Raw genomic sequence first — 23,844 nt, 5'->3', positions numbered from 1 at the left:
CCTCACAAGCCACAGCCACGTGTTCCCGCTCCCTTTCCTCGCGGTCCCTCCCAGGACGTGACGCCGCCGTGGGAGTTCGTCACTTCCGCAAACAGGGATGGCGGAGCGCTGAGCCGGGTGAGTGCCGGGCCGGGTCAGTGCAGGGCCGCCCTCCCTGCCCGCGGGCGGAGCGGCGGCGGCGCCCGGGGCCCTCGGCCTCGCCGGACGGCCGGGCCGGGGGGGCCGCAGAGAAGCGACGGGCGCCGCCGCCCGGGTAACGGGAGCGGAGACCCTGAGGCCTCCCCGCCGCGTCATGGGGGAAGGGAAGGAGGGAAGGAAGAAAGAAGGGGGCGGGAGCGTCCCGGGGCTGGCGGGGCCATTCCCACATCACTCCAGGCGTTTTGAGCGCTCCGGCTGAAGGAGCCGTTGCTTCCTTTGGCTGCCATCGCTAGTTGTGAAAGTCGGATCGTTTCACAATTTGGGCTTTCAAAACATCTTGGAATAGCTGGCTGAGGATAACGAAGGGGCTGCTGCTGCTTCGCAAACCAAGCGCTGTGGTGCTGTGCAGTAGTGGAAGAATTATTTTTGTAAGTCGTACTTCGAGGCCATTTGTTTTGAGGAAAGCTGCTCTGGCGCCTCTGTGTAGTGGCCCACTCAGTGGATGTGTTCTGGCCCTCATTAGGAGGTGAGCCTGGATACGGTGGATTTAAATGTGATTTTTGGATTTTAATTTTTGGTGATTTAGGCCACTGTTTCAGAACAGGAGGTGCTAAATTGCCCTTCCCATACCTTGTTACAAAGTAGGTGCTCTGCTTCCCAGTGCTGGTGTAAAGAAGGCTGGGATGTGCTGGAGACCAGATGAGCTTTGTAGCAGTTGTTTGCAGTCCTGCAGCCTGTTTAGGTATTTGTGAGGTGGAGATGTGGAAATACAGGTGTGCCTGAATATTCCACATATTAGTTAAGCGCAGAGCATACTGGATATTCTTGGCAAACTGGAAAAACCACAACTGGTAAGAAAATTTGCTCTCAAAAACCCATCTTGATCTTTTATTTGAAGACATCCATTTCAAAGCATGTCAGTTGAAATAACAAATTTACTAATTTGAGAGAGCATCTCTGTGTTTCTAAACATAAACTGATTTGTAGGTTACCTTTTATGGGAAGGGAAAGAAAAAACCCAATAACATTTGGCAGTTGAGTCAATAAAGATATGTAAGAATGACTCTAAAATTAAAAGTATCAATTTATCTTAATTTGAACTTCTTTAATGAGAACTTTTAAGTTCCACATATTTTATTGAACTGTCTTTATTAAACATCTGGTCAAATTTGAAGACTGTATGTTGCCTAGGGTGAAATATCAACATCATGTTCGAAAGTCATGATCGTAACCACAAGTAAATGAAATTTTCAGCACTGAAAAATTCTTGGTGTTTTGTTTCTTTTCCCTCTAGATTTCCATTCTGATCAGTGGACCAGTCAAAATGGCTGAAGTAACCAAGACAGAAGAACAGCAAGTAGAGAAGAGTTTGGAAGAAGTGGAGAAAACACCTCACGCTTTAGAGTCAGCTTCAGGTGTCGAGTGTGAAGGCAATAGTTCTGCTTCAGGTACAGAGCAGTCCACTGAAAATGACAAAGACATTGATAGTGGTGATCAGAACGGCAGAGCAAAGAGGAAGAATTTAGATTCTGAAGATGAACCTTCTAAGAAAGTAGTGAGTATCATTTATTTTGAGCTGTTTTCAAATCCTTATTTCAAAGGAATGGTTGAAAATGTTTGTGCTAGATGCGTGTGAGCCAGCACAAAACACGAAGTATGGAAATGTTTCCTAGGGAAATAACAGGTACACAAGTGATTTCGGGCTTTACAGAGGAAAAAGAGGCTGGCAATTAGAATGATAATCTCAGCACATACTTAGTCTAATTCTTAGACTGTTGCATCCTCTACGTGGTAGCAATCTGTTGGTGTAGTGTAGGCCTTAGTCCCAGTTCCATATCTTGAACTCACTTCTCATGCATGTTGTTTGTCTGTGTGTTGGCATAGTTACCTGTGCTTGGGCAGTTCTTCCATTAGGTAATTTTGTCCTTTTATTTCCTTCGTAAGGTACTGTGTAGTTTGCAAAACTCAACAGACTGCATCCTCTGTGGTATAATTTCTGTGTGGTTTGTTGGCAAAGTGAAGCAGTGAAAGACTTACCGGCGCTTCTTTGTATTTTAAGACTACAGCAGCAGCAGAAAATGTAAATGTCCTTTTATATGTCCACCTGGGAGGGTGAAAAGGGTAATGTTTTACATGATGCTGTCCTTTATTATGTATGAGCTTGTAGAAGCTGATGCTTTAATATCCAGTCTGGTTAATCCTTTTGGGATATTTAAATATAATTTGATAATGTCTGACCTAATGTTCTGTTTATCTGCCCAGAATTCTCCCAGTATATTAATTAATATATGCTTAGCAGAATGGCAAAGTAAAGGGTTCCTTTGTTGTGGTAGAAACATTATTAACCCTTTCATTGTTTTAGTAAGGGGGGAGAAGGCTTAGGTGAGCAGGAACTACCTTGGGTTTGTGTTGCCTAAGGGTGGAGAGAGGTGACTGAACATAGCTGCCACCATCTAGATGTTGTTGCTGATGGCTGTTTGCAGCTGAGATGTGTTAATGGTTTGTATGAGTATGTCTCCCACACTTGTCTGAGTCAGCTGTTCTAGCTTCTGTCACCTTCAGTGGCCATTCAGGGAGCCATCTGTGCTTACCCTGAGAAAGAACAGAAGTCGTCAAAATATTTGTTTGTATCGGTCAGCCCAGTGTGGTAATAAACAGATGATGAGGTTATAAAGATTTCAGACAAGTAAAACTGTGTTCATTCTGGATCTTACGAAAAGTGTATGAAACACTGAAGAATTCACTTGTATCAGCCAAACCTTCTTTTCCCTTGAGGAACTGCTCTTTGAATAGTAAGATGCAGAGATATTGACTTCTGTAGTGAACTGTTAAGAATGTTTATAATGGCTTCATTCTGATTTGTACTGTTATTTCAAATGCTTTTGTACCTTGTAGAGTCCATGCTGGTTGTGTCCATGTGTTGGTTCTGTTACTTTGGATTTTATTTATTATTTATTTTAACTTCATGTATATAGTTGAAGATGATTTTCAGGGTGAAGAAATGTTGGGAGCATAATATCTGATGTAGATAGGATGCTTCTCTGCGTAACAGGGGAGAGAAGTGTCTTGTACTACTTAAAGCTAAGGCTGGACAGAAATCTTTGTATTTTGAGTTAAGGCTAAATCAGAGACATTTCTACAGCTAACTCTTAAGCATTATATGCAATGTGCTGTCAAAGGATTGACATTCCTTTATCATGGTCTGTTTAAATCTTTGGCAGTGGGGTCATCCACTTGGACCTTAATGTGACATTAGCCAGTTGGCATTTTGTTATACACTTCTGTCAGATGAAAACACTGAATTTCTGAAACAGGCTCTTTGAAGAGGCTTAAAGTTCCTTGAGAAGGAACATCCTCTTCTTCTGTCCCAGACTTAAGAAGAATGAAATGTGTTCTTTGAGCATGGTTGAGAGTATTAGAGAACTGAAAGTTAAGTATTTCTGTGAAGGAAAGATGCTGGGCAAAATCTCTCATCCAGAAATTGCTTGAATGAACTGAAAAGGGGATTAAGTTTGTGAGTGTTGCTTTGATAATTGAAGTACTGACATCAGTACCAGGACAGATATGTGCAATCTGTTTATAATGATGGTGCTCTTTATAGTATTGCTTGTTTGCCTTCTTAAATCCTTGAAGTGAACACGTGTGTCTTTTGATTGAATGACTAAGTAATAAAAAGAATTCAGTGCTTGAGTCTGTTCTTTCTGTGGTGTGATTTCCTTTCTGCAGCATGTGATTGGCCATGGGCAAGCTGTAGCTGCACATTATAATGAACTTCAAGAAGTTGGTTTGGAAAAACGTAGCCAGTCTCGCATTTTCTACCTCAGAAACTTTAATAACTGGACAAAGAGTGTCCTCATTGGTAAGTTTCCTTAACTGATTGCTTAGACATTATGAAAATATAACTAGTTTTTGTATCAAAATGTAACTTTTTCTGTTTTCTGATGTTGAGTATGACACTTTGTCTCATAATATGTAGTAAGATTTTCAGCTGCAGTAAAATGTCTATATTTATATTTAATTTGAATCTTTGTAGTAGTGTTTTGTATTGTTGGAGTGCCAAGCATATGCTTAAGTTTTAAAGGTCAGCTGACTTAAAAAGTTCATGCTGGAAACTGTTCTTCTCTATGGCATTTTTAGAGAGAAAAGTACAGCTTTAAATCATAAAGAACTTAAGTGTTCTTAGATTGACCCGTTCTTGTTTCTATCTCAAATAATTTCTTAGGCATTTTCCCAAAGCACTCTCTGTTCAGATCCTGGTCAAGCAGTTCTGCAGGAACCTTGAACACATAAATATTTTCTATATTACCCATAGTCAGTGGTTGAAAAGATGGAAAGCTAAAGGATGTAGTTCTTTAAGAATCAGCATGTTTTTATTTAAAGGCAAAGTCTGCTGTTCCACAAATTAATTCCAAATTGAGGAAACAAAGCCATCAAATATCTGCCAACAAAGAAAAGAATCATCAGCACAGCACCACAGGTTCATGAAGAGGGATCTGTGCCAGAAGATGTTGGCACCATTTGTCTTAGCATGCTGCTTTTTGTTGTGTTATATCAGAGCAGTTAGAAGCAATATTTAGATTTCTATAAAGCTGTTCCTGAAGCCTGTGTTGAAGCCTTTCTGTCGTAAAGAATTTCAGCAGTGTGGCTTTATAGCAGTTGTATCAAAACATATTTCATATCTCCCACTGTGAAGAAAAGTTGCTAGCATGCTGATATGTTATACATAATATGCCAACATCAGTCAGAGCAGAGAGAATCTAGGCAGCCTCGAGGGGGAAGAAAAAATGTGACTGGTGTATGTAGGGTAGAAAGACAGCAAAGGAGTAGCTACTGTTATTGCAGAGCTTGGGAGAGTGAGTGAAAAACATTATGCATTTTTGTAAGATGACTGGGAGGAGATGTGGCTGATGCATTTAATTGGCTTTTTGTTTTTGCAAAAGGCTTTCCCGTACTTTCAAATAACATCTGCATTCATTATAATGCTAATGAAAGGGAACCCTGTTTCCCTCCCCATGTCCAGGGTGGTTGTTTAGCTGTGTGCAGTTTTGCCTTAGCCAGGGCAACACTTCAGAGCCTCAGTCAAGTTACATGCAAAGCACATTAAGCACAGAAAATATTCATCTTCTCCACAGTTTTAAAAGTTTGTGGTTCCTTTCATCCTTCTAGAAAGAAAAGAGATTTAAGTTTGTAATATTAAGAAGATTTATAGGCAAAGCAATGTCTGAGGTGTTTTAAAATTCCCAACTCCTTTTGATTCTTTAGGCTTTTAGGTGCAATACATGTGCTGAGATGTGTCTATATGCTCCTGGTTTTTATTTTTCTAGGTGAATTTATAGACCGGGTACGACAGAAGAAGAGTGACATAACCGTTTTGGATCTAGGATGTGGGAAAGGTGGAGACTTACTGAAATGGAAAAAAGGCAGAATTAAAAAACTCGTCTGTACTGGTAAGAAGTACAATAACTTTCTAGGGAAAGTACATCAGGTTTTATGGGAAGCCAAGTACACCTCCAGTATTTAATTATTTCTTTTTTTCCAGTCAGTCAAAGAATGTAATGTACACCTTTTGTGCAAAAGGTTGTGTTTTGTCTTTTAATCTGAAGATATGACTTGATTGCCAGCAGAACTATAAGAATCATCTCAATATTTAGCTTTCAGTTCAACTCCTAAATAAAAACTGATATCACTAAAGAAGAACAGCATTGCCCCCAGTTGCCTTAGGCAAAATGCGGCCCTGGGGAAAAGACCAACTTTTTTATTTTATGTCTTTTCTTCCACATCTACTCTCATAGTATTTTTAATTGTTCTGAAACACATAGAGGAGAGTTGCATTAAAAAAAAAAAACCCAAATATTCCCCCTAGTGTTGTGAGAAAAGGTCTTGGGTGTTACAATCAACTAAAGATTTTCAGACTTAGAAATGTGGAAGAGCTGAAAGCTGATTAAAAAAATCCTGGTTTGAATAATTGGTTTAGATGTTGGGAGAATTATATCATCTTCCCTTTTCTCAAAAAGTATCCCAAGGATAATCAGAGAAAGTAACTCCAAATTTGATTAGGTACTAAAATTCACTAAAACTCTTTCAGTGGGAATTATTTTGGGCACTTCACATTTTACAGTTCTTTCTTGCATTATTCAGTGGACCATATTCAAATACAATTAATCAATTTACTTGAAAAGTTCCTAGGTAAATTTATTGCATATTGTCAGAAACTTAATGATGGATAAATAAGCAATCTTAGAATTTAAAAAAGTTCTCATAATGTGACACATCAGAAATGCATTTCAACATCTTTTATATTTTTAAGAGTATTAAGAATCCCAGGGAGCTGAGCTGTTTTAATGGAACTGAAGTTCATTTTTTAATCCTGCCATATTATACCTTCTGTGTTCCAGTAATCATTCCAGTTTTCTTGCCTGGAGCAGTGTACGCACTTTTAAAAATTTCATTTATTATATTTATTATCTTTCCATATGTAGACATTGCTGACATTTCTGTGCAACAGTGCAAGCACCGCTATGAAGAAATGAAATCCCGATGTCGGTATAATGAACATATTTTTGATGCAGAATTCATACAAGCAGACAGTACCAAGGTACAGTTCCTGTCCTTTGTAATATTGTGGAGATTTAGTGTTCTCTATGGTAGTGCTGTAACATTTTGGGCCTATTTTTATATGTATGTAATTTTGTGTGTATTTTTAGGGTTGGATTATTGTACTGCCAGGAGAATCAGCCATAGGGGTTACCGGAAGGTTGCTTAAGCTGAAATTTGGTGCATTTTGCTGTGGTTGTACAGTGTAACATTCCTGAAGCCTGAATGTCTTTTCCAGATAGTAAATCTGGTGCTTTCACTATCTTTTACTCGACAAGGGGAACGGAATGACTCTTTAGCTTTAGAGTTATGTGAGACAGCATGGAATGTTGGAAACTATTTTGGTGAATGCTGGAATATATAAAGGACATTTTCTGATTTATCTTGACTGATTTAACACTTAGAATTTTTTGTTTCTAGTGGCATTTTGGTTACTGTAATAGGTACCTTTAAAACTTGTGTGATAGAGCAGGTTTTTTAGACTGTCTGGAGGCAGTGGTGAATGCAGGGCTGAGGATTAGGAAGGAGACGGTCTTGTAAACAGAACTGCTTTTGCTTCCTAGAAGTGCAGGCTGAGACAGAACCTACCTGGTTCCAGCATATCTGTGGAAAAGCTGAACCTGTTCTCTGCCTTGCATGAAGGGTTTGCTTGAATTCTTGGCTGCCTTTCCATCTTCTGAGAAATAGTCTGTTGCAGGTTCATGTTGTCTCTCTTGACTTGGGGGAAGGGAGAGAGAGACTTGGCCAGGAAAGAAAGAGATATTTTCACGTTGCTATTACAGCTCAGTCTTAGATGCATAGGTATTTTCTATTGCATGCTTTGTTCTGTCTGTCCTTGTACACAAAAGTTAATTTCCATGACTTTTGGCCTCTATCAATAATGTAGTGTATTTTTTAGAAGATTTAAGTGAATCATGCTTGTTTCTTTAGTTTTTTTTCTTTTTTATCCGTTGCAGGATCTCTTGTCTTTCAAGTACAATGATCCAGATATGCGCTTTGACATTTGCAGTTGTCAATTTGTTTACCACTATTCATTTGAGACATATGAGCAGGCTGACATGATGCTTAAAAATGCTTGTGGGAACCTCTCTCCTGGAGGTTATTTCATTGGCACAACTCCAAATAGCTTTGAACTTGTGTAAGTACTCTTATGTCCTGTTAGTTTTCCCAAACTCTGTGAAGCATTGTTAAGTGATAGATGTTCTTACAGTGCTCCAATATGTTTGTGCAAGCAAAAGCAATTTTTTTTGCAACAATTTTGGATTCTAGTAAAAAAGAGTCTCACTCATGAACTTGACTCAGACAGGTAAACAATACTTACCTTTGTCTCGTGTCCTCATGGCTCTTCTGTTAGAGAGTACAGGTCTTCATACACTTCATCCCTCTGTCGTGACTTTAATAGTGTAAAAATTTCCACAGCCTGGGGAAAAACTGTCAAGGTTTTGTGGTTGTTTCTAGAAGCCTGTCTTGTCCATGTAGATTATCTGTGTGTCTGGGCTAAAGGTTCATCTTCTAGGTCCATTTTGTCCTTGGTATGTTGTATGGGAGTGATAACCTGTTAAAACCCAGTATGCTGCTTCATTTAGTTGTTTCATTGCCTTGTGAGATAAGGGAAGGGAGAAACTAGAGAGCTTGCTGAGTATTACTGGGAGAAACACTCTCAGGCTTCTTATGTGTAGTTTTCTCTGCCTGTTCAATACTGGTCAATAAATGTTTGTTTATATCTCATTCTATAGAAAGAGACTCGAAGCTTCAGAAACAAATTCATTTGGGAATGATGTGTACAACGTAAAATTTGAAAAGAAGGGAGACTATCCCTTATTTGGCTGCAAGTATGATTTTCACCTGGAAGAAGTGGTTGATGTCCCTGAGTTTTTGGTTTACTTTCCCTTACTGGAAGAGTAAGTTAAGTTTTAAATTTATTGTACAATAAAAGCTGTGGAACGTAAGAAACATTTGTTTAGTTTATGTGTCATTGCACAATGCTTGCAGAAAATTACATTTTGGTGTTATATTTTTCAGTTCTTAATTTTTTGTTGTTGCTTCAGATACAGAGGTTTCTTGCATTTCCATCCACAACTGTAATCTGTCCATCCAACTGTTAAAGGTGCTCTGGTCAGAAGCTGTGAGGACTTAAACTATGTCTCACGAGGGACCATCTGATCTGAGATATTGGATCTGTCAGCAAACCTTTAAAACTGTCAGCTTTTTCTTCTTTAATTAGAACTTTTTAAGGGGTTTCTTTCTATCCCTTTTTTAGTCTTTCAGTAAGCTTTCTTGTACATCTTCTTCACCATAGTGCCTCTTTCTTGTCTTCTCCATCTTTCCTTAGTTGTTCATAGGATTTTTGCTATGAGGAATTTTTTTCTTCCTGTAAATGATCTTCATCTGCAAGCACATATTTTGCTGTTACCTCTGTGTGACCTTGGATTTGGTTTTTCCAGCTGTATCCTGAAGTACAGACGAATCTTTCCATACTGGGTTTTTTCCTGCTATTCAAGCTCAGTGTGGTTAAACAGTATTAAGCTTTCATTTCAGGCATGTTCAAGAGCTTAATTTGTAGTTGTCTGTGAAAAATAACAGCATCTGTCACTGTCAGCTGTAGCTTCAGTGTTGCATGTCCACTGTGTCTACATAAAATTGAGATGTAAGCCGCTGAATACAGTAGAAAGAAGTTCTCTAAATATATTCATAATATCTGACATGATAGATACTGCAGGGAAAAGTACAGTCTTTCTGGAAGTCCACATGGAGCTTCTGTGTTTCAGGAGAAGAGACCTTTTCTATTGAAATGTTTGTAAATTACTTCTGTGTAGATTTTTGATGTCCTAATTTAAAAACCAAAACTGTGCAATTTGTGGTGGAACTGCAGCTTTTTTCATCTAAATCTCTTTACTAAGCAAAAAAGTTGTAAAGAAGTGTTATTCTAGTGAATACCATAAGATGTCACTGTGGCTTAAAATTGTTCCTTTGAAAATAAAGCTACAATAATTTTGTGGCTTTCCTAATTAAGCTTGTTATTTTGACAGAATGGCAAAGAAGCATGGTATGAAATTAGTCTACAAAATGACATTTCGGGAATTCTATGAAGAAAAAATCAAGAACGAGGAGCATAAAATGCTGTTAAGGAGAATGCAGGCCTTGGAGGTAAATTTGGAGTTGATTTGTTTGATTGTAATAGCATTTTATTTTACATCTTGTTAATTTTTACACAATAATTGAAATTCCCTTTGTGAACATTTTACAATTAATTAAGGGCCACCAATAGAAAGTGTTTAGTTCCTGGGGCTGAAAATGTGACTCTGGTTGTTGATCTTGACTGGCTGCCAGACACCCCCTGACCTGCACTCTTGTTCCCTCTTCCCAACAGGATGTGGGGAGAAAATAGGAAAAAAACCTTTTGGGTCAAGATAAATTCAAGGAGATTGATTAGTAATTACTGTCACAGACAAAACAGACTGAATTTGTAGAACGTTAATTTAATTTATTGAAAAAAAAAAAGTAGAAAGGTGAGAAACATGAAAACCTAAAAACACCACTGTCCCACCCATGCTTGTTCCCAGGCTCAGCTTCATTTTTTCACTCCTGACCCTTCTATCTCCTCTCCTTTCCTCTGCGTGGGAAGGGAGATTGTGGTCTGTTCATAACACTTTGTTTCTGCCTCTCCTTCTTCCTCACACTCTTCTCTTGGTCCAGCACAGGTTCCACCCAATAGATGAGTCAGTTTTGAAGATAATATTTCAATGTTGAGGCAAGTTTCTGTTCTTATGACGTAGGAAACAGAAGACCAAGAATCATGCCAAGTGTTAGATGGTGGTGACTGTAATTCATTTCTTCCTCAACAGAGAGCCTGAAAGCTGGATCTTTGTGCAAGGAATATTGACTGAAAAGACAGAAAGGAATCTTTGTAGGAATAAAAGGACAGTCTGTGTTCATAGAAGAAAATGGTACTTAACTGTTACTGGGCATATGTTTTTGCCCAGTGTTTTTGCATTTTTTGTTTATTCTCCATCTCTTACCCTGGATAACTTTAGCAGCTTCAGAGAAGCTTTTCCAGGCCACCTCTGAGGCTTTGGTTTTACTTGCAGTTATCTGTGCTTTCCTCATCCCTCAAACAGTAGAATTCTTCTGCAGAAAACTCTCGGATCAATTAGTGACTTACTCAGCTGATTCAGACTGCAGCTTGACTGCACTTGTTGACTCTATAAGTGATGATGCTGTGTAGGGGCTCACACTGGCAGTAGCACAGAGACACAGCCTTTGACTTACCATCTTCCTTCTTAGGAAAGAGAGAGTTGTCTTAAGGTAGTAGCCACTTACAACTGAGGACTGCATTTTTACGATTAGATTTATTTACACAGATCACTAGTAACTGGGATCCTTAATAACTACATCTTAGTTTTGAAGAACGTGTTGTATATTTCTGTTACAGCTTGTGTGTTACTGAAGCATTTTAATTGTTCTGCTTGAAATTGTAGTTGCCCATTTCTTTGAATTTCTGCTGAAGAGTTGCTGGTATAGTTGCTTTTTTAGAAGAAGGCATATCTGAGTAATGCTCATAATGAGCTGTACATGAAGGAGAGCATTTATAGTTATTCTGTTTTTACTGCTTTAGAGACATAAGGATAAAACTTAATTTGTAATTCTTGGGTGTCAGATTTTCTGGTAAGTAGGGAACATCAGACCTGTTCCTGAGGATGCTATAAAGGAGAGATGTAAATTTAAAACATTTTTAAGACTTACTGACTTCTGTTGTGGACTGTGTTGTGACAAACCCTTTACTTGATGTGATTAATGTATCTCATTGCTCAGTGTTTTATTCTATGTTTTCCAGCCATATTCTGCACATGGTGATTCCAGGCTTGTTTCTGATAAACCTGATGATTATGAGCATGCAAAAGAGTTTATCAAAGATGGCAAGGCAAAGTTACCCTTGGTAAGTTGCTTTATACTTCACTAGAGATAATGGTGTCTTAAAACTGAGGTCCTGATCTTTCAAACTGTGCTGTCTTCTTAATTTCAGCTGCAGTGAAGTTGGTATCAGTGTCTCTTTGCATGTGAAAAATTGTAGAACTGCAGGGCTAAGGGGTTCATCTAATCTATATCCTCTACTCAAAGAATCAAATTCACTTAATTTGGTAGCTGTTAAGAAATTTGTAATAATACAGAAGGGAAAGGATATTTTTCCATCTTATTTGACAGCTGTTCTTTCTAACGATACTTAATTTGAGGAATCTTCTTCTATGTCTGGATCTTCACAATACTGATTTAAAACATTAATTCTAATCCTCTGATGGGAGACTTCAAAGCTTTCTTCATCATACTTATATATTTGAATACGTATATATTTGAAATCATTCTTTCAGTTTTCATCCATACAGCATGAGGGTGGTCAGCTTAAAGTTTTTCCACTTTATTCTGTTGTTTGGGGTTTCTTTTTTAAATAATTGATTCATCTACTGTTCACGTTCTGAATTCTTGAAGATGTAGTCCTTTTACTGCATATATAAAAATCTTGCATTATGAGAGAAAAGAAACCTGCTCTCCACATTTGAAATTCAAAAATTTTTAAAAAGAAAAATGCTTGTTTTAAGAAATAGGCTTAAGAACTTGAGAATGGCCAAGTCAGAGCAAAGACGTCTGTTGCCATGTGCTGTTTTAAAAGGTGAAGGTTTGGTCAGTGGGTAGCATATGGACTAAATTATGGCCGCAGTGAGGACTCCTTGGATGGGGATGGAGTGGGCAGAGCAGAAAATCAGCTTCTTCTTGTTGCATTATGTTTCTTAAGTGGTGGGGTAAATGGCAGCAGCTTTTTACTTGTGACCTTGCCCTGCTTTCATCTGATCAGCTGAGCTGGGAATTTCCTAGGCTGGAAGGCAGGCTGTTTTTTCAGAATGTGTGAGTGCGTGTGAGAGTCTCTTGCAAATGAGTTTCTGAGGGCTGTGGGGTGTTGTTGGGTGGAGGCAGGCTGTGTTCCTGAGGAAGGTGGCAGCACCGTGGTGTAAGGCATTTTCCTGACTTGTGCACAAATACTGGGCATCTGAGCCTGAAGAGCAGCTGGAGCCAGGTCAGGTCACACTGGTGTGTGGTGATGGACACAGGCATCCTCTGCATTGCAGAGGCATCCAGACCAACAGACTGTTGGCCCATTTTCCTGTACCTGTTTAATTTAGGTGTGTTCCATTATCTGGATCTTCCAGTTCCCAACCATCATAGTGTAGTTGTAAATATCTGCGGTCTACTGTAATGCTTTCCTTGACCCTAAATAGCCAGTCAACTGTGGGTGGTGAGACACTGGTTGGTGAAAAATAGATCTAAATCAGTATTTTATTGTTTCCTTATTTTTTGTTGAAACTCTGGGGTTTTTTTGTCCCCTTCTAGGGAACCTTGAGTAAATCTGAATGGGAAGCAACAAGTAAGTAATGGTTTTGAAAACACTATTGACTGAATGACTGCTTTGAAAAGTGTTTAAAATAGCCTGTTAGTCATGGAAGAAAATCCAGATTTTAAATATAATAAGGTGTTGTTATTTGTGTAAATCAAAATGTCTTTGTATAGATTATGTAGTGTGCATATCTCAAGAAATTGGGAGGGAAATGCATAAGTGCAGCCAACCAGAATTTGCATTTTGCAGGCCATTATACTGGTTGTGTTAGTAGTTTAAAACCAAAAATGCTGTTTACTTCACAGGTGAGAAAAATCTTCACTCTGCTTTATTAAATTATCTAATTTTTGAATCTATGAATTATAAGGTAGACATAAATTTCCAGCAATCTAGAAGTATTATCTCAATTAGCTATTTGAGAGGGGCTTTTTATATAATTTTATACCTTTTCATACCTAAAAAAAGATTCATACCTTTAGAAGTTCAGTGATTACTGTGTTTCCTAAGTAGTCTATTTTTCCAGAAACATGGAGTATTGAGCTTCTGATAAGAGTATAAGCACAGCTTGTTCCTTACATGGAACTTTGCATTGTTGCTGAGGAATGTCTGATAAGTTTGTGTTGAAAGATTTGCAAGTAGCTATGGCACCTCATTCATTAAAACAAAAGTAGCAATCAAGTGGAAATCTATAGATGAGGTCTCAAGTAACTGGTTTAACATATCTGTCTGGTATGGAGCACAGGAACATCTGGCATAGCTGGCATTAAATATATGCCTATTTGTACAATCCACACCAGGGATGCTGGTGTGGATTGTACAAATATCCATTAATATAATCATACTGTTCTGGACTTGAAAAAATGCTATAATTTCATCTTTGTTCATCGAAATTGATAATATGTATCATGAGTTCATTCACTTTTCAATTAAAAATGAAGTTAATAATTTTAACCCTGATTGTCCATTTCTGCAAGTACGAAGGAGTCTTTAAACTTAACTCACATGACTTTTTGGGTGCTAGTGAATGTTTATTATATGTAGAATGGGACAGAAATTTATGAATTTGATTCATGTTTCTGAAAGCATGTAAAACTTTCTTGGAGTGGAATGCTAGAATTACTCACTGGAGGATCATAAGATCTTTTGTAATTTCAATAATGTGCTATTTTCTTTTTTAGGTATTTACTTGGTATTTGCATTTGAGAAGCAACCATGAAACTTCACATACTGGATGCAGCAAGAAGGGATCATATCCACATGCAAGTTGGAATGATCAGAAATCCATTGTGGCAACTATTTTTTTATTTTTTATTTTTTAATTATCAGACGTGTGCAGGACACTACCAAAAAACTAGAGCAAGCTCGTGATTCAGAGTTACATTGCCTGTCTGTGACAGATGGACTTGTGTGTGTATATATAAGAAAGATTCTGAACCAGTCTTTTTAAGCATTTGTAAGCAATCTGCATGCTCTCAAAACCTGTGTTTGAACTCACATAACTTTGTTAGAAACAAATGTTTTGTTTGTAGAAGTATGTTTGTTTGCGAGCCTGACCCTGCACTTTCTGAAGTTAATGGAAGAATGTTGACTTCGATAATGCAGAATGAGAGCCTAAATACTGTTCTGCAGAGCTCAGTTAATTCATAATGAGATCTATTCAGCATAGAGGGTATGTCTACATTGCATGCAGAGCAAAAAATACCTGAGTCAGTTTGAGAACCTCTGTGCTGTGCTCAAGCCTGCATTGTAAATCTACCTTAGTGGTATTCATGGTGCATTTTACATGGTAAAATCCCATGATGTTCTTGTTTTTCCTGCTTGCTGATATGTAGTATCACTTCATGGTGCTTTTAAGATTAAATGAATTTGTTCTGTACAAAACTGCTCTGAAAGTACTCAATTTCTAATGTTTTAAATCTCGACTTTGTTTTCCAAATATGGCTATGCGGTAATCAGTAACAGCTGCTTAAGTTAGATTACTGAACATTTATTATTGTATTAAAATACTATCCCCACTTTTCAATAGTTTTAGTGTTGAAATTTACTAGACAGATCTTAGGATGCCTTTCTTTCTTGTTTCATAAAATTCCAAATGGGCTTGGCAGTAGAATGAGCTGTTGGTGGTGATGGGGACCTCATTGCAGTCTTAAAAAACATGGTCATGTCATGGATCATGAACCAAAAGGGGAGCCTGTATATGATTTGAGGATACCAGCAGTTCTCTCTGGTAGGGAGTGCTGTGTATGTGCATATACACTATGGTACCTATAGGTAACAATCCCCAAATTGGAGGCACATTTGGGAATGTAATCAAATGATACCAGTAGGCAGAACTGTGCCTAACTACCATCATAACTACTCGTTAGTCTCTTAGAGCTGTCTTAGGGGTTTCTATACAGTGTTAGCTCAACTTTCCATGTGCTTGTAGCCACCCATTACTTAGAAGGCCTGAATACTTCATGTTTCTTCTCCAATTTTGGGCTAACAGTAGCTGATGGCTACTGTTGGCCAATAGATTTAACATAGAGATGAAATGATGATGATACATGAGTATTTTGAAAAGTTATAGCAAACCTAGAAGAGAACATTTCTGTTAAGACTTAAATGTTCAAATTATAAGAGTTTTTAGTTGTATTGCTTTCCCCCTGTAATTAGGTTGTATTCTTTCCTCCGTGACTCCTATTTTTCTTGTTATCTAGAAGAACACTTGTAACCTTCACTGAAGCAGTAGAATCTGTCAGTTCTGCTGCTAAAATTAAGACAATAAGATGTTCTTGTCTGTTAGAATTAGTACTCATGAAACTAGCTAAAAATGATGACACTTTAGAAGTGCTGAAATGTTTCTTTGAAATTTGTGTGCGTCAAAGCTAGTTTTGCTGGATTTCTTGTATCAAATTTCATTTGAAAATACATTGTTATGCTATTTTTGGAAGAAATAAGAATAATAAAAACAGAGGGAGTACAGTGAAGTGTCTTTCCTCTTTTAAGTGAATCTTAACATATCAATCACATAATGGTTGAGTTCAGAAGGGACCTCTGGAGGTCATTTGGTCCACCCCTCACCCCTGCCTAAGCATGTTCACCCAGAGCTGGTTGCCAGGACCTTGTCCAGACAGCTTTTGGACGGCTCCAGTGGTGGGGACTCCACAACATCATTGGGCAACCTGTGCAAGTGCTTGGTCACTCTCACAGTAAAAGTCTCCTGGTATTCAGAGGGAATTTCCTGTTTCAGCATGTGCCCATTGCCTCTTGCCCTGTCACTGGGCACCCAGAAAAGGCCCTAGACCTGTCTTTACAAGCTCCCTTTGAGTATTTGAATATATTGGTAAGATCACTGCCCTGAGCCTTCTCCTGGCTCCAGTTCTCCCAGCCTTTCCTTGCATGAGAGATGTTCCAGGATTTTGAATGCAATTAGACCCAGTATCAACTCCTGGCATACACTCGGTGACCTCCAACTAGACTTTGTTTCACTGATCATCACTTTCTGGACTGGCTACTCGGACAATTTGCAATTCCCTCTTACTGTGCATCCAAGATGGTGGATGCAAAAAATCCCCTTCCTAATATCAAAATAGACTATCCACTGCTTTTCCATCATCAAGACAGACATTTATTTTCTTATAGAAGTTGTTGTAGTGTGGTTTTATACTTTGTAGTAGTTTTGATTTTGTATCCCCTTATTCTCACCAGTTGATGTACCCCTTTTTGTACCCCCTTCCTCTACCTGTGTAATCATTCTCCTGTGTTGGGATCATCCCCCAAATCCCCACCCTGGCTCTCTGTCAGTCACTCAGCATCCCATCCCCTCTATCTAGAACTTTTGGTCAAAGTCGAGTGATTAGTCTGAGGCCAGGGGTCAGCCCCCTAAGTATTATGTTATACGCTATCCCAAATGTCCATCCCTAAGGTTGCATCCCTGGAGGGTCTTTATTGGTCAGCAAATGTATCTACCCTCGGTTTCCTCCTCCCCTTTAAATGTAACCTTGAGATTCCTTTGTCTCACTCTGAGCACGGCGCACCCCTGAGGAGTGGGGCTCTCTGGGGAGCTCCGAATAAACCTTGGATTGGCCCCCTGTTCAGAGTCGGCCTTTTACCCTCCACCGATGTCTCCAGCGTCTCTTCTGCTGCAAAGGCGACCAGCCTAGCTGCCCTCAGTACCCTCGGGGCACCAGAGAGTGTCCCCCCGCTCTCGGTCACTTCGGGGGGAGTTTGCCGACCCGGGGCTGGCCGGGGTTCACTGGGAGGCACCCAGAGAGACGGAGACAAGAAGTTTGTACTGTTGGTTAAGCATGACGTCACTGTGATGCATCCATGCTGACAATTCTTGGTAATTTTCTTGTCATTCAACTGCCTGGAAATAATTTCCAGTATCTGTTTTCAATCATCTCATTGAGGTGAGGATGGTACTGTAGTTCAGTGGATCGTTTTCCTTGACCTTCTTGAGGATATGAGCAGCATTTGCTTTCCGCTTTGGACATTTCTCCTATGAGTATTCAAAGATCCTCAAGAGTGGACTCATATTGATACCTGTCATCTCCCTCCATACTTGTGGGTGTATCCCATCAGGGTCCATGGACTCACACGTGTCTAACTTGCTTAAGTATTTCCTGACCTGATCCTTTTCAACCAAGGACACATCTTCCTTGTTCCAACCTTTCATTTTGGTCTCTGGGCCTGAGAATCCTGAAAGGCCAAGTTCTTCGTAGAGACAGAGGTGATGAAAACATTTGGGACCTCTACCTTTTCCATGCTCTGTGTCACAACTGCCCTGCCCCATTCTGCACTTTTCCCCCAGTCTTCCATTTTTTATCCATACACTTATAGAAGCCCTTGTTGCCTTGGAAATGCCTGGCCTGATTTAATGCCAGGTGGGTTTTGGCTCTCCTGACTGCATATTCCGAGTAGGTTACGTGTCTGCCCTTCCACCTTCTGTATACTTCTTGTGTTTGAATTTAGTCAGGAGCTCTTTGTTCATCCACACAGGTCTCCTGGCATTTTTACCTGACTTCCAATTCATGGGGATAGACCTCTCTTGATCTCAGAGGAGGTGATATTTGAATAATAATCAGCTTTATTGAGCCCCTTTCCTCCAGGGCATTATCCCATCAGATTCTACAATGCAGACCTTTGAAGAGGCGAACATCTGCTCTTCTGAGGACCAATGCTGTGCTTGGTTTTTGCACTGCTAACACATCTCAGGATCCTAAACTCCAGTATCTCATGCTCACTGCAGCCAAGGTAGCCTCTGAGCTTCACATCCTCAACAAGCTCCTTGGTGGTATGAGGTCCAGCAGAGCATCTCTTTGGTTCCTCTATTACTTGGGTAAGGAAGTCATTGATGCTCTTCAGGAACCTCTTAATTGCTTTTATCTTGCTGTGTTATCCCTCCTGTAGCTGTTGAGGACCAGGGCTGTAGATATGAAGCTGCTTCCAGCCATAGAGAACCTCATCCACTTCTCTCTGTTCAGGTGTCTTGTAGCCAACAACCACAATGATGTCACCTGTACTTGTCATCTCTTTAGTAAAAAAGTCTTTGTTGCAGAGCTCCAGTCATAGAGGTCATCTCACCATTTCCCCATGATTCCAGCAAGATCAGAGCCCTGCAACATTTCCTGATAAATACATGTCTTCCCAGTACTACCTCAGGACTTTAGAGAAGCAATTAAAGATGAGCAAAGTATTTAAATTCCCAGGATTGCTGATGAGACATTGAAGATAGGGGAGTGCTAAGGTCGTCTGAGCTGGATGATTTTTTGCAATGGAAGGAATTTTAGTAATCTTCTAAATTAAGAAATTGTAGGAGTGGTACCTGGTGCTGCACCAATTAAGTGGTTCAATTTTCAAATTCACTTTACACTATAAGGGAAATCAGAAATGGCAACTGAACTTTGTAGGACATTTTGTCCTCCTTCAACTAGGTTGTATGAGTTGTATGAGTTAGGAATAGGAGCTGGAAAACATGCAACCTTTTCCTCTGGTTTCTTCCCTAATGGCAAACAGTTGACTACTGTGTGAGAACTGTAACCAAGTGGGTCAGAATGTAGTTGTTGGGGGGGCAGCAGATCTGAGAAAATGTTTTGTGCTTAGGTTAAGTAGATTCCTTGCTGCAGGAGGCACCTCAGCTTGCCATGAAAATGTATGTATGAAAATCCCGTATTAAAAAAGAAGTAATTGTTCCTTGTTTAGATATTCTGAAACCTTATAGCAAAAACAATTAAATTAGATACTATATTAATGGAAGAAATATGTTATATCAGTGCTATATTGTAGGAGGTTGCTTTTGTGACTTACACACCAGAGTGGTGGAAATTGCTGCAAAACACTTAAGCATGTGCTGTGTTTCATGCTTAAATTTCAAGCAAATGCTTAAGCAATTGTGCACCTTTCACTAGAATAGGTTGTGCAGACCTCCATCCAACCTAGCCTTGAACACTTCCAGGGATGAGGCACCCACAAATGCTTTGGGCAGTCTGTTCCAGTGCCTCATCACCCTCCAAGTAAAGAGTATCTTCCTAATACCTAATTCAAAAATACTCTCAGTTTGAAGGCATTTCCCCTTGTTCCCTTGTTCTTGTTCCCCTTGTAAAAAGACCCTCTCTGTCTTTCTTGTAGGCTCCTTTTGGGTACTGGAAGGCTGCTCTAAGGTCACACAAAATCCTCTCTTCCATGCTGAACAATCCAAATTCTTTCAGCCTTTCTTCATAGGAGAGGTGCTCCATCCCTGTGGTCAGCTTGGTGCCCTCCTCTGGACTCTCTCCAACAGGTTGCGTTCCTTCCTGTGCTGATGACCCCAGAGCTGGATGCAGCACTGCACGTGGGGTCTCACCAGGGCAGAGCAGAGGGGCAGAATCCCCTCCCTCTCCCTGCTGGCCACACTGGTTTGGATGCAGCCCAGGATCCTATTGGCTTTCTGGGCTCCTAGCACACCTTGCTGGCTCATGCCCAGCCTCTCATCCAGCAGAATCCCCAAGTCCTTCTTCGCAGGGCTGCTCTCAATTTGTTCATCTCCCAGTACTGGGAATTATCGTGACCCAGGGACAGGACTTGGCACTGGGCCTTGACCTTCATGATTTTCTCATGGGCCTACTTCTCAAGCTTATCCAGATTCCTCTCGATGGCATCCTATCCTTCAGGTGTGCTGCAAATCTTACACGTTCTCCTGTTACAACACTTGAATAGTTTAATTTACATAATTAACATCTCAGTCCTTTGACTATGAGTGTTTTCCTTTGAGTCATAGTCTATTTCATAAAGCACTCTAATATCTATTTTTATGAAAAAGAGTAATTATATGCTGTGTCCTAATTGCTAAACTGTGTTTTTAAAGACATTGAAAACCATTAATTTCAGGAACATCCGGCTGAAGAGCAACAAGTGTAAAGCATCTGCAGGGTAATTAAGGGGCTAATAATAAATCCACTTTTGCAATCCACTTATTGCCAGAGAAATAATGCTTCTGGAGGAAGCAGTATCTAATATCAAACTGGATTAACAGTAATCTTGTAATCTCAGTTCCTGGTGTTCTTTGTATGCCACAAATGAGAGCCTATGTCTGTATGGAAATGAGGAAATGGACAGCTGTTATTGCTACTTGTGAATGCAAATAAGCATCCTGATTTTTCACGAATTTGAGGCACAAAAATCAGGTCATTTCAGTGCCAAAAGACACGGAGACAAGTGTTTGAGTGGTTTTGAACAAGAAACGTCACCTGAGATTTAAAGAAAAAGTCTGAAATCCTTGTGCTGATGACATTATAAATGCTGTGTACCTAACTGTTACTAGAGTTAAGTTTTTTGCAGCTTCATTTTACATGGATGTACTAGTTCTGGTGAAATGGCTTTCCCTTAATCTCCCTTACAGCAAACCCCATCACAGATTTATATACTGCCTTGAATGTTTCAGTTACTTAGAGAACAGATGTAAGGTTAAAACAAAGCTAACTTGATCAATTAGGTTTTGCTAAGTTAAGGGTTTTCTAATGCCATTTTAATGGAAGCTGTCATCCTTTCTTCATTTTATTAAAGTTGGTTCTCAACATTGCTGCCTTTTTATTTGGGTTAATGTGTCTCCCAGCAGCTGAGGTCCATTTGCAGGATAAAGTGTTTGGACATTTAAGGTCTAACTGAACTGTGCTGTTATTAGTTTAAGCCCAAGGAGAGGATTTTTTTTTAGGTAATAGACTATATTTTTTCAATGGGCAGCTTCATGAGAGTTGGACTCTCCCTCTGCATCTCACAGTATTGTACAAATTAATTGAAGCTGTGTTTCTGAAAGTCTGTTTTAATCACTGATTATGATTAAAATAGAAATTTATCGCTCTTAGCAGTGACATGAACATCACCACGGGATTTAGAGTAACAATGTTGACATTTCTGGAGTCTTTCTCACTTTGTTCTTAACCTTTATGGCTCTCTCAGTCTTGGAATATGACTGCTGAGCTGGTGACTTATTAGCTCCCAATTACTAACAACTTCCTTCTCAGTTTGCACTCACTTCCAACTGGACAGTGGTGGAATTATTCAGACACAAGACACATGGTTAGACTCTGTAGGTTTTAAACTACAAAATTCTACATGAAATAATAAGCACAAAGAAAGCCTTGCTTTATTTGTAAGATTTAGCTTTTAAGTCTCTAATATTTGTAGTCCAAGGAAAGTTCTCTGTGAAGCAGTAATTTTCTGGTCACCGAATTATTCTGAATTCTTTGGTTCAAGCAGTCCTTTTCTTTCTTTAGTTCACTTTGACACCTGCAGTGTACATCACTGCAACAAACAGCTGGAACTGAAGCCTGCTTCTTTATAAAAGAGCTGTAAGCTGAACAAATAACAATAATTACAGGGTTGGAAAATTTTGGCTTCTTTATATAATTTATAAAAGATTTAATTAAGTATTTCTTCAGCTGGAAGCAAATCACTGCTTCCTCTTAACAGCAGCCTCAAGGAAGAAATGGGCTGCTGTTGAGTGTGCAGGGCACCCTGCACTTTCATTACAATGGTGTACTGTTGGATCTCTTAGAAACTGTGGGATCTGGGCTGGCTACCGAGAGACAGAGCCCACAGGAGGCTTTCAGGCAAAACCATGGAATCCCAACTGTGGTAATCAAGAGGCTGATTACATAGTTTGTCTAATGCCCATTTAAGGTAAATTTGATAGAAAATGTAACACAAATTGAGAAGACACTCCTAAGCTGCTCCTAAGATATACCTTTCAATGGTTAAATGAATTTTTTTTTTTTTTGCTTCTGAGTTGTATCACTAGCTTGTGATGTGATATCACTTGCATGTTTGATGCTGTATAGACAGGTGGAAGAATGGATTATCCTCTGAAGACCAGTCCTTAAATCAGAAGACAATGGTTTTCTATGTTGGCCTTCCTGGATGGACATTGCCTTCACTAGTATTATGGCTTTGTGCCTGAATAAAGAAAAATTAATGTTTTATTTTAAGTCTGTGAGAATATTTTGGCTATTTCATAGATACACAGATTGGTCATGTTAGAAGGGACCAATAATAAAGATCACCTAGTCATCACCTAGTCCAACCCCCCTGCTGTGGGCAGGGACAGCTTCACTTGACTAGGTTGCTTAAAGCCCCATCCAGACATGTCTTGAATACTCCCAGAGATGTGACACCCAAACTTCTCTGGACAACCTTTTCCAGTGCCTCACCACCCCCACAGTGAAAAATTTCTTCCTTACACCTAATTCAAGTCTACCTTCTTTTAGTTTAAAAATGTTACACTTTGTCCTTTTGCTACAGGCTCTGATAAAAAAAATTAATTTCACCTATTATATAACCCCTCTTTAAATATTGAAAGACCAAATAATGTCTGCCTGGAGCCTTCTCTTCTCTAGCCTAAAGGATTTCAAGCAATGCAGCAATATTTTATTGTGTGTTTATGGTGAGCTGGTCCTGACTGGATGCCAGCAGGTGGGCAGGGGAGAGATAATACAGTGAAAGGCTTGAGGTTCAAGATAAGAACATGGAGAGATCAATCGCCAGTTACTGTCACGGGCAAACCAGGCTTGACTTGAGGAAGTTAATTGAATTTGTTATCAATGAAAAATCAGAGTCAGATAATGAGAAAAATTAAATCTTTAAATAACTTCTCCCCTTTCTTCTTCCTGGGCTCAGCTTCACTCCTGAATTCTCTACCTCCTCCCATCCAGCAGTATAGGGGAAAGGGGAATGGGGATATATGGAAATATATACTATAAAATTACAGTTGTTTCATGAAATTATTCTCTTGATGAAGATGGGGTTGTTGTTTCACTAATCACTAGCAATGTATTAGGAAAAAAAAAAAAGGCACAATCAGCACGTTTTATGTTTTTTCTTTTCAGAGGTCTCTGTCAGCTCCTGAGATAAATGGGAAAGAAATGTGTAGTTTGGCCACTGCCTTCAGTATTTTCATACACCAAGCAAAATTGTGCCCCTTTTTTCTAAGGAGTGAAGAGAAGAGAGGGAAGAATGTCCTGCAGGTAGAAGTCCAATAATTCTGCAGCATTTTAACTTGTCATTCTTGGGGCATTATTTAAGAATCTCATGACAAAGCAATGGAGTTTTATAGTGATGTCACTTTTAAGAGACTGTCTAAAATATTGGTTTCTTAGCTGACTTTCATCTACAGCCATCCTGACACAAGTGTCAGTGTCTTAAATGATTTTCTTCTATTCTAACATTACTTTTGTAGTACAATTTTTAATTTTAGTCATCATTGCTGTTGT

The 23,844-nt window shown here is 39.3% G+C and overlaps 1 protein-coding gene across 4 annotated transcripts; it reads left to right on the top strand.

Annotated features, from left to right (window-relative positions):
* The first annotated feature begins 52 nt into the window (after positions 1 to 52).
* RNMT (RNA guanine-7 methyltransferase) lies at positions 53 to 16,081 on the top strand. Of its 4 annotated transcripts, none has more exons than XM_041399237.1 (11): positions 53 to 117; positions 1,433 to 1,693; positions 3,865 to 3,997; positions 5,463 to 5,585; positions 6,618 to 6,733; positions 7,689 to 7,870; positions 8,469 to 8,633; positions 9,762 to 9,879; positions 11,567 to 11,668; positions 13,114 to 13,147; positions 14,296 to 16,081. In XM_041399237.1, the coding sequence occupies exons 2-11, from the start codon at positions 1,463 to 1,465 to the stop codon at positions 14,331 to 14,333; spliced, it is 1,242 nt and encodes a 413-aa protein (XP_041255171.1). In that variant the 5' UTR covers positions 53 to 117; positions 1,433 to 1,462; the 3' UTR covers positions 14,334 to 16,081. The 4 variants fall into 4 exon arrangements, 3 of the variants coding, with proteins under 3 accessions (XP_041255171.1, XP_041255172.1, XP_041255173.1); XM_041399238.1 differs by lacking the exon at positions 53 to 117 and adding an exon at positions 253 to 566; XM_041399239.1 differs by lacking the exon at positions 53 to 117 and adding an exon at positions 644 to 664.
* Positions 16,082 to 23,844: the final 7,763 nt, after the last annotated feature.

The sequence above is a fragment of the Onychostruthus taczanowskii genome, unplaced genomic scaffold (genome assembly GCF_017590055.1).
Source record: "Onychostruthus taczanowskii isolate IOZ18803 unplaced genomic scaffold, ASM1759005v1 scaffold16, whole genome shotgun sequence".
In the NCBI taxonomy this organism is placed as follows: domain Eukaryota; kingdom Metazoa; phylum Chordata; class Aves; order Passeriformes; family Passeridae; genus Onychostruthus; species Onychostruthus taczanowskii.
This window is presented reverse-complemented; position numbering and strand designations above follow the sequence as displayed.